The sequence below is a fragment of the Spermophilus citellus genome (genome assembly GCF_964194105.1).
Source record: "Spermophilus citellus genome assembly, chromosome: 15".
Taxonomy (NCBI): Eukaryota; Metazoa; Chordata; class Mammalia; order Rodentia; family Sciuridae; genus Spermophilus; species Spermophilus citellus.
Window position 1 is genome coordinate 70,515,529 of NC_138195.1, and position 15,812 is coordinate 70,531,340.

At 37.6% G+C, this 15,812-nt stretch overlaps 1 protein-coding gene across 3 annotated transcripts in view; it reads left to right on the top strand.

The window, feature by feature from the left end:
- SLF2 (SMC5-SMC6 complex localization factor 2) overlaps window positions 1-14,020 on the top strand; it is a 52,641-nt gene extending 38,621 nt beyond the window's left edge. For 2 of the 3 annotated variants that reach the window (XM_081267382.1, XM_081267383.1), the window contains exons 18-20: window positions 595-681; window positions 3,616-3,684; window positions 7,225-9,975. In XM_081267382.1, coding sequence (XP_081123508.1) covers window positions 595-681; window positions 3,616-3,684; window positions 7,225-7,260 — 192 coding nt within the window. In that variant the 3' untranslated portion in view covers window positions 7,261-9,975. Of the gene's footprint in view, window positions 1-594; window positions 682-3,615; window positions 3,685-7,224; window positions 9,976-12,294 lie in introns of those variants that run through there. The other variant, XR_014018920.1, reaches the window with a different exon arrangement.
- The last annotated feature ends 1,792 nt before the right edge of the window (window positions 14,021-15,812 follow it).

A 15,812-nucleotide genomic window follows, 5' to 3' on the forward strand; every position in this document is an offset into this window, starting at 1 on the left:
AACTCAGTGAGACCCTGTCTCTCAATACAACAAAAAAGGGCTGGGGATGTGGCTCAGTGGTTAAGCACCCCTAGGTTTAGTTGCCAGTACCTAAAAAATAAAAAGAAAAAGAAATAATATTTGCCTTCAACACTAAACTGATGTTAAGCCATGCCACTTTAGGAGTGGGTTTAATTTCCAAATTATATCCACATATTACAGTTTTGATACTGGGGATTGAACCTGGGGTGCTTTACCACTGAGCTACATTCCCAGTCCTCCTTTTATTTTAATTTAAGTTGATTAGGCTGGCCTCAAATTCATGATCCTCCTACCTCAGTCTCCCAAGTAACTGGGATTACAAGTGTGCACCATCAGTCGTGGATTGTGTATATTTTTACATTTAACAAGCAATAGACCACAACCATCCTGTTATCATGGAAGTAACACTGATAGGACTGATATTATGTTGGATGATTAACATCAGAAATTGCTAACTGGAGAATGATAGATTTTTTTTTTAAATAACTTAATTGTTCTAATTACCTAATTCTTTATTAATTTGTAATGCTTAAGAATTGTTTTCATCCCTTGAACTTGTTTTGTCTTGTACAGAAGCACTTCGTGCTACTCTGTGGGGCTTTGGAAAAGCATGTTAAATGTGATATTAGGGAAGATGCAAGACTTTTTTACAGAACTAAGGTAAGTGGTTTTTTTTTTTTTTAATTAGTTGTTGTGTTAAGTCTTGGTTACATTAATATTTAAAAGCAGAAGCCAAGCATGGTGACACACACCCAGGAATTTGGGATCCTGAAGCAGAAGGATTGTAAGTTCGAGGCCAGCCTCAGCAATTTAGTAAGGCCCTACCTCAAAATAAAAAAATGAAAAGGACTGGGGATGTAGCTCAGTGGTAAAGTTCCCCGGGGTTCAATCCAAACAAAGATTTTTATAAATTTAAGGCCCTAGATTCCCAACACTACAAAATAAATAAATAAAAGATTCTTCTCTTTTTTTAAAAAATATTTTTTTTTTTTTTTTTTTTTTTTTTTTTTTAGTTGTAGATGGACACAATACCTTTATTTTTGTGTGGTGCTAAGGATCAAAAAAAGAAAGAAAATTTAAGGAAGAAAACCACATAAGCTTCTCTTTTAGAAAAAAAGAGTAATAGGTGGTGGGCATGGTGGTGCACACCTGTAATACCAGTCATTCAGGAGGCTGAGGCAGGAGGATCACAAGTTTGAGGTTAGCCTTGGCAACTTAGTAAGGCCCTGCCTCAATAAAAAGGGAAGGGGATTTATTTAATGCTCTGGTAGAGCGCTTGCCTAGCATTCGAAGGCTCTAGATTCACAACACTACAAAATAAATAAATAAAGGATTCTTCTCTTTTATTTCTTTTTTAGATTTTTTTTTTTTTTAGCTGTAGATGGACACAATACCTTTATTTTTGTGTGGTGCTAAGGATCAAACCCAGTGTCTCACACATTCAAGGCAAGCACTCTACCACTGAGCTACAACCCCAGCCCAAGACTTTCTTAATAACAAATCATCTTCTGCTAAGTACTTTTCTAGCTAGATTGACAGAGAAAAAAATCTCAAAAGCAAATACATTTTGTTTTTTATTCTGAAACTCCAGATACCAAAAGAGAAAAAATTCTTTCTAGTGGAATTTCTTAGTTTTTTTCCCATAGTACATATTAAAGCCCTTATGCTTAAGATAGTGTCAAAGTATCAAGGATTGAACCATTGTTTAAATAAAGATATAACTAAAAAATAGTGGCTATAAAATTTTATAATGCCCCATTTGATTTAAATATGTCAAGATCATTGTATTGTCATGTGTAACTATTAAAACAAATTTTTAAAAAATCTAAAAAAAAAATTTATAATGGTTGAAAACTTGTTTAAAGAAGAAATAAGGTTAGCTGAGTTTTTTTGTTGTTGTTTTTGATATTAGGGATTGAACCCAGGGGCACTTAACCACTGAGCCACATCCCCAGCCCATTTTATTTTTTGAGACAGGGTCTCATTAAGTTGCTTAGGGCCTTGCTAAATTGCTGAGACTGGCTTTGAACTTGCATTCCTCCTGCCTCAGCCTCCCAAGTCATGGGATTACAGGCATTACACCCAACTAGGCAACTATTATTCTTTGAATATTTCATTTGACCCTTCAAATCTCTGGGTCACCTATTCTGAGCTGTAGAATGGAAATGATTCAAGCCTGCTAGTTTTTTTGTTTTGTTTTTTTTCTTCAAAGGTTTTTGTATACTTAAAGATAGTAGAAAAAACAAATTTATGAACCATAGGGTAGGAAAGCAACTTTAGTATTAATTATGTGAGTTTTTCCTGAAACAAAATTAAATAATGCTTTTTTAAAACTTAAAAGAATGTTTTAATTTCCAAATCATCTTTTAGTTTTTGTAATGTAAAGTGGATTCTTTTGTTCCTCTGGTGTTTGGCTTGTCATTGTCTCTCAGCATTGTAATTTTTATCTCTCACATTAATTAGCTGTAAAGGCTAGTCATTTGGTTAATACACATTTGGATATAGTATATATTTACTTTAGTGCATTGAAGTTAAGTACAGAAATATAATTGTAGAAATTAGAACACATTTCAGATTTCCAGATACACATATGGGATAACTCTGTGCCTTAGAAGGGAAGCCCTACATCTCAAAGCACATTCTGAACTTGGTGGTTGTGACCACTACTGACAGACATGCTTACCATGGACCACCTCCTGCCTCAGCCTCCCAAATCACTGAGATTACAGACATTCTTTATGTTTCTTAAAACCAAGGGTCTAGCATAGATTAGTACCAAGGCTTCTCTTATTTACAGTGGAATTGACAACAGTGGTTTGTGGAAATTGTTTCAGAAGGTGGTCCTACTGAAATTGGTGAGTTGCAAGCCTCTCCAAAAGCCTCTACTAGAAAACTTATTTTGGCGATGCTTAATTTGCTGAACTATAGATAGGGAACAAAGCAGAAGTTGTAATTTACTTCGGGCAGTGTAAAATTCCTTGTTTAAAACATTTTTCTCAAGCAGTTATGGCAAGAGCTAATCAAGAATCTCTAGTGGGGCAGAATTTTGCTAAACCTCTAAACATAGGAATATACCAGGTATTTGAAGGGGATTCATAGCACTTTGTAAAAACATGGAGAAGAATAGTGGTGAATTTTGGGTCTTCTGATAATGTGGAAAGGAACAAATGACAGATGTTTTTTGTGGTCTTGAGTCTTTCAAATAGAAGGTGATAAGATAGGGAACAACTAAAGCCTTGCGCCCTATAACACAGTCCACCCTTAGTTTCTCTATTTAGTTGTTATAAAGCCAGCAAATCAAAAATGTAAGTTCCTTTGAAGGCAGGGTTTATGTTTTTCTGGATTATCTTTAATAACTAATAGGAAAATTGAACTCTAAGCATTCAATATTTTTGTTAATGATGATAAAGGAAAATTTTGTTGATCACTATAATTTGAAAGCCCCTCTAAAAGATAAGGAACTTGTTTTCTCTTAACAAAAATCAAACCAAGTGTGGGTCTGTCAAAGCTCTAAGATCTTTTGTATCAAGTTGTAAATGGATTGTAGGTTAGGATGTTTTGATCTGATACATTTTCCTCTTTGATATTTTTAAGGTGAAAGACTTGGTTGCCAGGATACATGGAAAATGGCAGGAAATAATTCAGAACTGTCGGCCTACTCAGGTGTCATTTTATTAAACAATTTATTAATAGTTTTACTAAGTGGTACTTTCCATACTTTTGAAACAAAAGTTCAACAGAAGACTTGCTTCTAATTGTCTATAAATTAAAAATGCCAGTATAATATAGATTGTTTGTGTATGAATGGTTTTTGTTTGCTTTATTATGTTCATTAATTTATTTTCAGAGGTGGCTAAACCCATTTCAGAATACATCAAATGAAGGTTATTTCATAAGAAGTATTACTCCCTACCCCCATTTATTTCCCTTGTTATTAATTGAACCCAGGAGTGCTCTACCACTGAACTATAACCCCATCCCTTTTTACTTTTTTTAATTTTTAATTTTGAGATAGACTCTCACTAAATTGCCCAGGCTGGCCTTGAACTTGCAATAATCCTGCCTTGGCCTCCTGTTAGCTGGGATTACAGGCTTGCATCACCATGCCCAGCTAGGGAACATTTTTTTCTTACTAGTTCTATAAAGATATAATACACAAAATATATATTTCACCCACTTAAAAGTATATAATGCTTTTTAATATATCCAGAGTTGTGAAGTGAATGCCATTACAATCATAGCCTAACTTTAGAACATTTTTGGCACCTGAAAAGAAATTCCATACCCATTCGCAGTCACTCACCATTCCCCCACTATTCTCATTCCCCTCCTCACTCCCTTAAGATCTAGACATGTCTGTATAGATTTGCCTGTTCTGAACATTTCCTATACATGAAATACACTGTGGTCTTTGACTAGTTTTTTTCACCTAACATAATGATAAGTGAATCCATGTTGTGGTATGCATGTTCTTTCTATTGATGGACAGTTTTCGACTATATGGATATATCACGTGTCCATTTTATGAAATGGACATTTGAATTGTTTCTATTTTCTGTTATGGATAATGTTTCCATGAACATTTGTATATATGTTTTTGTGTGAATATGCTTACAAATGAAAACATCTTAAGCAAATAACTGAGAGTAGAATTGCTGATCATTTGGTAATTCTATGTTCAACTTTTTTTGTTTTTGTGAGCTTTTTGATTTTTCATATGTGGGTTTTGTTTTGTTTTGTCTTGCAGCACTGAGAATTGAGCCCATCTTTACCACTGAGCTATTTTTTACTTTGAGATAGGAACTCACTAAGTTGCTGAGGCTGGCCTTGAACTTGTAATCCTCCTGCCTCAGCCTCCTAAAATGCTGGGATTATAGGCACATGCTACCAAACTCAGTTTCTATGATCAGTGTTTTAAGTAACTGCCAGAGTGCTGCATGATTTTACATTCTCACCAGAGTGTTTGAAGATTCTAGTTTCTCCACATTCTTCCCAATTATTATCTGTCTTTTTTATTAAAACTATATAGTCAAGGAGTGGGAAGTGAAATATTGTAGTTTTAATTGCATTTTCCTGACAACTAATGGTGCTGAGCATCTTTTAATATGCCTTTTGGCCATGTATACAGCTTGCTTGGAGAAATGTCTATTCAGATTTGTTGCTTCTTTTTTTTTTCCTTTGGTACTTAGGAATAGAACCCTGGAGTACTTTACCACTAAACTCCATTCCCAGTTTTTTTTATTTTTAATTTTGACACAGGGTCTTGCAAAGTTGCTAAGGCTGGCCTCAAACTTGCAATCTTCCTGCCTCAGTTTTTAAAATCACTGAGATTACGGCCTGTGCCACTATGCCAGGCTCACTTTCCTTTTTTTTTTTTTTTTTTTTTTTTTTTTTGCAGTTATAGCTGGACAGGGTGCCTTTATTTTGTTTATTTTTTATGTGGTGCTGAGGATCCAACCCAGTGCCTCACACTTGCCGGGCAAGTGCTCTGCCACTGAGCTACAGCCTCAGCCACTCACTGCCTGTTTTTTAATGGTTTATAGTTTATTTATCTTTATTGTTGAATAGTAAGAATTCTCCATGTGTTCTGGATAGAAGTTCTTTATTAGATGTATAATTTACAAGTATTTTGTTTCCTCTGTTGTCTTCATTGTCTAGGTAGTATCATTTATAACACAAACATTTTTACTTGTAGAATCCAGTTTATATCTTTTTTTTTTCCCTTTTGTCATTCATGCTTTTGGCCTCATTTAAAGAGGTTTTTGGGGGCTGGGGATGTGACTCAAGCAGTAGCGCGCTCGCCTGGCATGCGTGCGGCCCGGGTTCGATCCTCAGCACCACATACAAAGAAAGATGTTGTGTCTGCCGAAAACTAAAAAATAAATATTAAAAAATTCTCTCTCTTTCTCTCTCTCTCTCTCTCTCTCTCTCTCTCTCTCTCTCTTTAAAAAGAAAAAAAAAAGAGGTTTTTGCCTAGTTTGGCATTTTTCTTCACATCTGCTCAACAGTTCGCCATCTTTTTGTTTATAAACTAACTAATACAGGATTGTCTAAAATGATAATTCTAAGAGTTGGGGCTGGGGCTCAGCAGTAGAGCACTAGCCTAGCACGCACGAGGCACTGGGTTTGCTCCTCAGCACCACTTAAAAATAAATAAATAAAATAAAATGTTTAAAAAAATAACTTATGAGTCAACAAAGAAATCATAATAAAAAATTTTAAAAATAAATAAAATGATAACTTCTAAAGTTTTAATATAGGAATCAACTTGGAACTTGGTGAAATGTAGATTCTGATTCATTAGGTCTGAGGGACCTGAGATAGTCTATTCATTAGGGACCTGTGATAGTCTACAATTCCAGTAAGTTCTCAGATTGATACTAATGCTGCTGGTTCAGAGACTATACTCTGAGTAGCCAGGGCCTAAACATTGTTTATAGTTCACTTCATGTGCTAGCAGAAGTAAATCTGACTTTTTTTTTTGTACTAAGGATTGAACCTCAGGGGTGCTCAATACTGAGCCACATTCCCAGACCTTTGTATTTTTTGTTTTGTTTTGTTTTATTTGGGCTTTGGGGGGGAGGGGGCAGTTACTGGGGATTAAACTCAGGGGTACTTGACCACTGAGCCACATCCCCAGCCCTATTTTGTATTTTTTTTTTTTTTTTTTTTAGAGACACAGTCTCACTGAGTTGCTTAGCGCCTCGCTTTTGCTGAGGTTGGCTTTGAACTTGCAATTCTCCTGCCTCAGCCTCCCAAGTTGCTGGGTTTACAGGGGTGTACTACTACGCCTGGCAAATTTATACTGCTTTGTTGTTTCAGTTTCTAACCCTCAGTAGACTTTTTTCAGTCTGGCCATCTGTGCTGATGTGTTATTAAAATAGAAAATAATAACAAAACCTTATATTAATCAGTTTAACATAATAATCTCCTAAAATATGACCCTTCATGAGTACAATGGTAAGAAAAAATATCCTGTTTACATTATACTTCTTTTGATTGTTAGATCACAAAATGTGGCATTTGAACCTGATTATCTGAAATTTTTAGAAAAAATGTATAATATAAAGATTTTATTACTGTTGTTATCAAAACCCATGATTTTTATCACAACCCATGATGATTAGTAGTTTTATATAAGGGTTAATTCATAATTTGATTAAATTTTCCTTCTGCATTTTTTTTTTTTCTTTCCTTTTCTAGGGGCAGCTTCATGACTTCTGGGTACCAGATTCTTAACAGAAGTTATAGCAGCAAAAATATGAACCAAGAGAAATTCATTAAGAGCCTTTCCAAGAAGAGTAAAAAGAATCACTATGGATTCCAGTGCTACAGAATGCTAAGAAAATACACAGCAAATGTGCCACTTGAATATCTAGTATGAAGCTGGTAATGAAAAAATTGCCATTTCTGAAGCAGATATGAAATGTGATCTGCTTAGTTTTTAAGGCAACTGACCTTTTAAAAGAGCAGAGTCTTACAAAAGGAGGGAAAGGATAGAAGCACCTCATAATCTAAACCTGCCCTTATTAAGTCCTCCTGTTAAATTACAAGCCAATATCTTTTTGTAGGGAGTATTTGTGGCACTTGGATAAATCATGGGAAATATGGAAGAAAAGAGTTTGGACCAGCTTGAGGAGTTGGACATAGAAACCAGGACCAAGTTCCAGTTGGGTTTAATTTTCCCTCTTTGTTATTTTAGTATGCAAAGGGATTGCTTAGAACAGAGTTTAGTAACAAAGGCATTGATCTTTTCTGTAACTTCTATAAACTGCAATAGGTTTCAATCCCTGCATTTTCCTTCATTATTAAGATTGTACATCTATTAGGTTTTTTAAAACACATTTAAACAATTAATCAGAAGTTTGATATGTCATCAGATCCCTATAAGAGGAAGAGGTTAAGCTGTAGTGACTCTGTTTTTAAAATGCCAAAATAGTCATATGCAGCTTGTTTTGAATTGCTTTTAAATGCACATATATATATACATATATATATATATATACACACACACACACACACACTTTTTTTTTTTTTTTTAAATACTGGTTAAACCTTAGAAGTCTGGCCTTTGGTAGCCATATTACTGAAGTCTCTATTATAAAAACTTAAATATCTAGAAAAGTTTCCAAAAACCTTGTTTCCATGAGTGTATTACTTTGGCAGAGACCTGGATGGTGTTTATTCTTTGGGATACTGTGTGTGTGTGTGTGTGTGTGTGTGTACATACACACACACTCATGCATGTGTGTGCTCGTGTGCTTGTATTTTGAAGTTGTTGCACTTGAAAATCACAGCTGCTCTAAATTCTTAAACACTGGACAGCCATCCTTTGGTTTTAAATGGTGGAGGGTTAGTAGAAGCGTACAATGCTGGTTTTAGCCCAAGGGCCCTTTAAAGCCATTGGATAGTAACAGGTTCTTACTAGCCAACTCAAAAATTCTTTTGTTGACTGAATGTCTCTTTTAGTAGGGTTTGTTCCTGAAAGAGAATACTATTTTTTTTTTTTTTTTTTTTTTTTTTTTGTTCTTTCAACATTGGCTTGGGTGACTTGCTCTCTCCTGAGCACTCTCATGTCTTTAGTTGTAGGGGAAAAGATGATGGAAGTGAAGGGAACTGGACTTGATGTTTATGGTTTGAGAGGAGAAATTAAGTTTTAATTAAGAACTAACTTTCTACCTCTAAACTGAGGCTTAGGAGTAAAGAAAAAAAAATATCTTAAATTTATCATTTCATTTCAAAAAGCATCAGTAACTTTTGAGCTCATGTCAAGCATTGGGCAGTTAGAGATTTTTATAGACAGGACTAAATAAATCCAGTTTCTAAGAACCCAGGCTGAATGAGGCTCCAAGAGTCAGACCAACATGTTTTATTCTGTGTTGAGTTTACTGGTAAGAATATTATTATCTTGATACTACCTCTCAAAGGTATTGTTACAAAATGCCACTTATGAACTGAACGTTAAAGAGATAGATACAAAGAGTTATATTTGAAAGAAGCTTGATGAAACTCTGGCATCTATCTGCCCAACAATGGGGGCTTTCACTCTGTAATTTAATATTTTGTAGATACATTATTTGTGTGTAATTTTATAAGTGTTCATATTTTTCTCATTTTGCATTGTGTAAAGTGTACAAAATCTCAAAGTATAAAATACTGCTTATATTGCTTGTAATTATAGTGTGTAAATATTTTCTAATCGTGTACATTGACGGGGTGGGGGACAAGTGGGTTATTCAGGTTTTTTTTTAAGTGACCCTTTTGTATTGCAGTTTCAACAGATAACTGCCCATCAAATTTAAAACCACTTTGATACATTTTTATTTAGCAGTTCCAATAAGAAAAATCTCTATTTTTAATTGTCTTTCTCCACTAAAAGAAAAATATTTCATCTGTCCCTTTAAAATAAATGGCCAGACATCAGTTTAGGCCCTTTTATTTATGACTCTGGTAGACATCTTCAGTCTCCAGGTTATAGTCCAGTCAGCATTTGCATTTGGGTTCTCAGAAATTTTGTGATTCTGTTTTAGCACAAGTAGCCCATGGTTTTTCTCCCAAATAAAGTATTTTCCTTCACCCTCTTGAGTCCCCATGCTTTGTCTCCCTCCTCTTGTTGCCCAGTGAATGGGATGTTAGAGAGGGAGAAAATGTTCATTGCACAGAGAATGTCAGGCTGCTTTTGGGACTTGGCAAACAAAGCTTGCACTGAGTGGTGGTGTGTGTGGCAATATTACTGTGCCAAAAATCACCTTGTTTAATTATCTGGATATATATGTCAAACTTATTACCCTTATTGCAAGCTGAAAATTAAGATACTTGTGTTTATGCTTTTGTGTGTAACCATTTGCCTTTTCTAACCTGCTTTTCTTGTTAGCTGAAAATATAGTTCTGTTAGTTAAGTGAAGAGGCTCATGCAAAAAACACATCTACGTAGCAGTAAAGTAACAGCATTTGTACATTTGCTGTCTGTCTCCTGATGGCAGTGGTGCCTTTGTCACCTTTGGAAGGTTGGCGCTTTGTTTTCGTTTTGAAATGCAAGTAGTAGCTTGCTTTTTACTTCACAAAATCTCCCCAGATGTAAAAGATAGGTAATGGCATGTTATCATCCAGACTTAGTTGGAGCATTTGCATTTTTATTTTTATCAAAACAGGTTATAGTTGGTGAGGACTGGCCACTAATAATGTGTAGGGTCTTTAAGAATAATTTTTAAATTAAAAAAATAATAAAATTTTTGAGAAGTGACCCATTAACAAGTGACTTGAGTTGGAGAATTAGAAGTTGACTCTTCTGGTTTGTCTCTGAGGGGGCAAGAATAGGTACAGGTGGCTGGCCATGTAGAGCAGTTAAGCATGATCTTGGTGGTTATTTCTCACTCATCAGCAGTGTTGGTGCACCTCATTATCTGTGCATTTGTTTTCTTAAGAGTTGTGTCAGCCAGTGAGTCCACCAGTTCTTAGGTAGTAAATGCAGATTTCCCTCTTCGTTCATTTTTTTTTCTTTTTAAGATTTTATACTACATCTTGTTTAAAGTCCTATGAATGTATGTGTGTGTTATTAAAACTGCTTTTTCTCAGTTTGAACATGTGTTTGGTAATATTTGTTTGGGGTTGGTATCTGGAATTCCCTGTTGATTCCCTTGCTCATCCAAAGGTTTTTAAACTTATTCCTTTCTCTTTGGTTTCTCCAGTTTTCTAGCTCATTAGCTCCTGTTTCTGGAAAACACAAAAGCTTTTATATAACCAGTTAATAACTTTCTGTATATTTTACAGTCAAGAATTCAGTAATCTCATTTTTACCTCATTTGCCATGTTCATTTAACAACTATTGAGAACCTACTACATGTTAGACACTTTTTAGGAGCCAGTAAGAATTTAGTAACAAACAACACAGATAGCTCTTAGGAATCTTACCTGCTGGTATCTAGGTTAAAATACTTTAAGCTATTGGGCAAAGAGGGCTAGAAAAAATTCCCATGACCTAGATGCCATTTTGTATAGCGCAGGACCAAAAAGGGGGACACCCTACAGTGCAGAGGCAGGGCTCAGGATTACCTTTGACCAACCAGGTAGATAAGGCTCTGGGTATGCCAACTGTGGGGAGACATAGGTTAATACCCCTTATAGGAGAAGCTATTCTAACAAACGCAGAAGGCGTAGGCATTGTTCTTAGGAGACCTCAAGTTCCAGAACAAAGCCAGTATTTTCATTATCCTTTCTGATAGATGAATTGGAGGATGCTGCATTTTTTCTTTTGACAGTGGGTTAGAGGGATAGGGGTTGACAACCAGGCAGAAGCAGAAACATTCCTATGAGTACTTAATGGCAGACAGCACAGCCTTATTCAGTATAAGAGAAGGGCCTTGACCTTGCCCCTAGGCTTAGCCCTAGATCCCAATCTCACCACACTAGCCATTTGATATTGGGCAAGTTCTATTTATTCATCTAGTAGGAGGAATAACATAGGTGTCTACTTCAGAGTTTATAAGGATTAAGTGAGTTAATGCATGAAAAGTGCTCAGTACAGTGCCTGGCATATGGGAAGAACTCAATCATTCCTATCTCTTCTTACTGTTTTGCTTAAGAGACTCTTCTCGGATGACAATTAAAATTGCTCCTAAGCAGATATCCTGGAGTGTGCTGATTGAATTTTATCCCCAGAAAGTATAGTTGTATGCTCTGTTCCTTTAACTTCAGGGAGCTCCAGATGGTTCTCTGTCTAGCCCTGTCTGCTGGTAAAAATTTAATAATAAAGCCATGTGTCATGGTGTATACTTGTAATCCTAGCCACTCGGGAGGCTGAGGCAGGAGGATCACAAGTTTGAGGCCTGCCTGGGCAAGTTAGCAAGACATTTTGTCAAGGAAAAAAAAGTTGTTTTTTAAGGGCTAAGAATGTAGTGTAAAGCACACCCAGAGCCAGGTATGGTAGCACACACCTGTAATCCCAGCAACTTGGGAGGCTGAGGCAGGAGGATCACAAATTCAAAGCCAGCTTTAGCAAGGCTCTAAGCAACTTACAAGACCTTGACTTAAAAAATAAAAAGCTGGGGGTGTTGCTTAATGGTTAGAGCACCCCTGGGTTCAATCTCAAGTACTGCTAAGTAAATTAATAAGTAATTTTTTAAAAAGCACCCCCAGGTTCAATCACCAGTACCAAAAAATAAAGTTTCTGACTTTCCTTATGCCAAGTAGCTGAGAAAGAGGTGGTGGGTGGTGGTTTTCCAGCATTCATGGACATGTCCTGATACTCCCTTTTCCTTGCTAACCATTCCCTAGGCTGGAGTCAAGAGAGGGCAAACCAGAATGCCCAGCTTTGGGTCTGACTCCAAGAAGACTGGCTTGGAGGAAAACTTAGCAGGCAAAACAGGCTTCTGAGGCACAGAACAGTGAGACTACAGCATTGTTGAACTGGTGACAGTCCCTGCTGAAGAAACACCTCAGCTGTATATATGGCCAAAATAAAGATCACACCTCCTAAAGGGAAAATGCTGGGCAGACCAGAGATGGAGATGGCAAAGCAGGAACAGAAATGCTGCCACAGTGAACAGGAAGCAGGACAACCTGACTAGGCCAGAGTTCTCTGCCTCAGGGAGCCTCAAGTTTCAGGAGTTCATACCCACCCCCTTCACCTAGGATCCCCGCTACAGTGAGTAACTGAGCCTGGACCCAAACCAATCCTGATGTGCAGGTGGCTGAGAATCTGGTGAAGGCAAGAAGCACTCTTATCAGCCACTTTCTTTCAGCAGAGAAGTGAAAAGTAGCCTAGCAAAAACAAAATTCATATTTGTATTGTGTATATGTGAAGTACTTCAGAGTTTCCAAATGGGATCTTCTCACAGCCACCCTATCAAGTAGCAAGATTGGTGATTTCAAGGATGAGTAATAGAATAATGTGCCTTGTGTCCCAGGGCACAGAGTTAAGGCTGGGTTAGGATTCATTTCTTGAATGTTTGATTTCAAGTTTTTTATACTGTCAATATTTCCCTCAGTCATATTTTATCACGATTTGCATGGAAGAATCAAGTCAAAAGATATTTCTTATAGAAAGCACCATTAACTGCCTTCAGATCTAATACTTTTATTAGGTTCACAGTTTTAAGTCGGAAAAAAAGAAATGGATTATAGTCTGAATCCACATTTTCAAATGTATTGAAGTAGCCATATATGGTGACACACACCTGCAATCCCAGCAATTTGGGAGGCTGTCTTAAAAAGTTAAAAAAGGACTGGGAATGTAGCTCAGTGGTAAAGTGCCCCGGGATCAGTCCCTAGTACCAACAATAAAAAGAACTAAAATTAACTGCCCAATGACAGTTTAGCAAGTGCCATACTGAAAGTAAGACTAAAATCACATTTTGCTCATTTTAGAAATGTGGGAGGTTAGCCAGATATGGTGGCATGTACCTATAATCCCAGCAACTACACAGGCTGAGGCAGGATTATAAATTTGAGGCCAGTCTTCACAACAGACTCTTATCTCCAAATTTTTTAAATAAATAGGGCCGGGGTATAGCTCAGTGGTAAAGCACTCCTGGGTTCAAACATCAGGAACCACACACGACTACCACCCCCACCCCCCCCCCACCACGCACCCACCAAAAAGTATCTTAGCCAGGTACAGTGGTGCCTGCCTGTAATTTCAGCTAGTTAGGAGCCTGGAGCAGAAGGATCTCAAGTTCGAGGCCAATCTGAGCTACTTAGCAAGAAGACCTGTATCAAAATAAAAAGATCTGAGGGGCTGGGGATATATATAGCTCAGCTGGTAGAGTGCTTGCCTTTATGCACAAGACCCTGGGTTCTAATCCCCAGCACCATTAAATAAATAAAAAGATCTGGGGGTATAGTTAAATGGTAAAACACCTCTCTCTGGGTTTAATCCCCAGTAGCATGCAAAAAGCAAAAACAAGGGGCTGGGGATGTGGCTCAAGCGGTATCGCGCTCGCCTGGCATGCGTGCGGCCCGGGTTCGATCCTCAGCACCACATACCAACAAAGATGTTGTGTCCGCCGAGAACTAAAAAATAAATATTAAAAATTCTCTCTCTCTCTCCTCTCTCACTCTCTCTTTAAAAAAAAAAAAAAGCAAAAACAAGAAAAAATGTAAAGTTTTGAGTCTGCATTAGGAACACCTGAGAAGAGAGAATAGCTTGCTTCAGTGAAGCTGAGACTCAGAACCTACCATTTGGCCTATTTGCCACTCCTGAGGTATATGAAGTTAGCACTGAATCTGAGAACTTGGGAGCCATGCTACCAATCCCCTTAGCCCCTGAGTTTACTTTCTCTCCTGCCAAGTACTTTGTGGCGGGCAGTCTTCCTGTCCCACCCCATTGTTCCCTCCAACCCAGTTCCCCATAAGGACTATAGATTTATCCTTCTTAACTGTGTCTTACCGACTTCCTCACTTGCTCCATCAGCTCTTTCAGGATGTTCTGTGGTCTTTTCCAAGCTGTGATCTGACTTTTCTCTTCTGTTTCCCTCTAGATACCTTCCTGTTTCATCAAATCAAACTCACTGGCCTCTTGCATGCCCCTTCCCTTCTCCCTACTCTCCCCAAACAGTCTGCACCAATTTGTACATTTTTGCCTTTGCCTAGTGATAATTATTCCCAGGCTTCTTATGCATACCCTTTCTCGGACTTTTCCAGTCTTCATTGAGAACTTTCTATAAGCAGAATGAATTCCAATGCCAGTTTCTTAACTTCTTAGAGCCTGTTTCCCATCTATAAAATGGGACTACTAATTCTTCAGGATGAGATGAGGGTACAATGAAAGAAATGAGCCAAGAGCAGTGGTGCACGCCTGTAATCCAGGCTACTACAGAGGCTGAAGTAAGAGATTTGCAAATTCAAGTCCAGCCTCGGCAATTTAGTGAGACTTCCTTAAATATAAAAAGGTCTGGGGTTGCAGCTCAGTGGTAGAATGCCCCTGGGTTCAATCTTCAGTACTACCAAAAAAAAAAAAAAAAAATGTAGCTGGGCACCCTATAAAGTGTGTATGCATTTTTTAATATGAGTGTTTCTCCAAGCCACCCCCCCGCCACACACACACACCCTGTTTTCATAGTGCTGGTAGACAAGTTTAAGGGGTGGGGGTGGAAGTGTGATATGAGTCCTGCTGTCTAGCAGTCTGCAGTCACACTGCACTCCAAGCAATGAGATTTTATAGGATTAAGTACCGAACTCTGAGCTTTAAGGATTCCAGAAAGAAGGATGAAGTGTCTTTCTCAGGGTCCCTTCAGTTAAATATGCAACCTCGATCCTGTTCAAACTCCTGGACACATGCAAGAGTCCATTCCTGTGGCCCTTTACTTGATCCTTCTCTTGGGCCTAGATCAATGTTGTCATGGATTTTAGTGGGGGAGGGGATTGGTCAGGGTCATATCCAGAGCTCAGGTTTTATTGAGGCAATAGAAAGGAGGCAGGGCCTATGTTTGCAGAAAAACATCCTAGTTAAAGGAGTTGAGGAATTGATTCTGAGGGGGTTTTCTGAATTGCTGCTGGAAAGGGATTAAACCTGGCAAGGAAAGGATATTTGCTTGGGAACATGCACTGGAAACTTTGGAGTAAGAATAATGTTCAAGAGAAGCTAGAGGGAAAGGCAGGTGTCTGAGTGACCCAGTCTCTGAGGGGAAACTGAGTTAGGGCTAAGATTTGGTAAGTGAATCAGTGCAAAAGATTGTGACTTCACATGCCTGTAATCCCAGCGACTCAGGAGGTTGAGGCAGGAAGATCCCAAGTTCAAAGCCAGATTTAGCAATTTAGCTAGGCCCTAGTACTGGGAATGTGGTTCAGTGGTT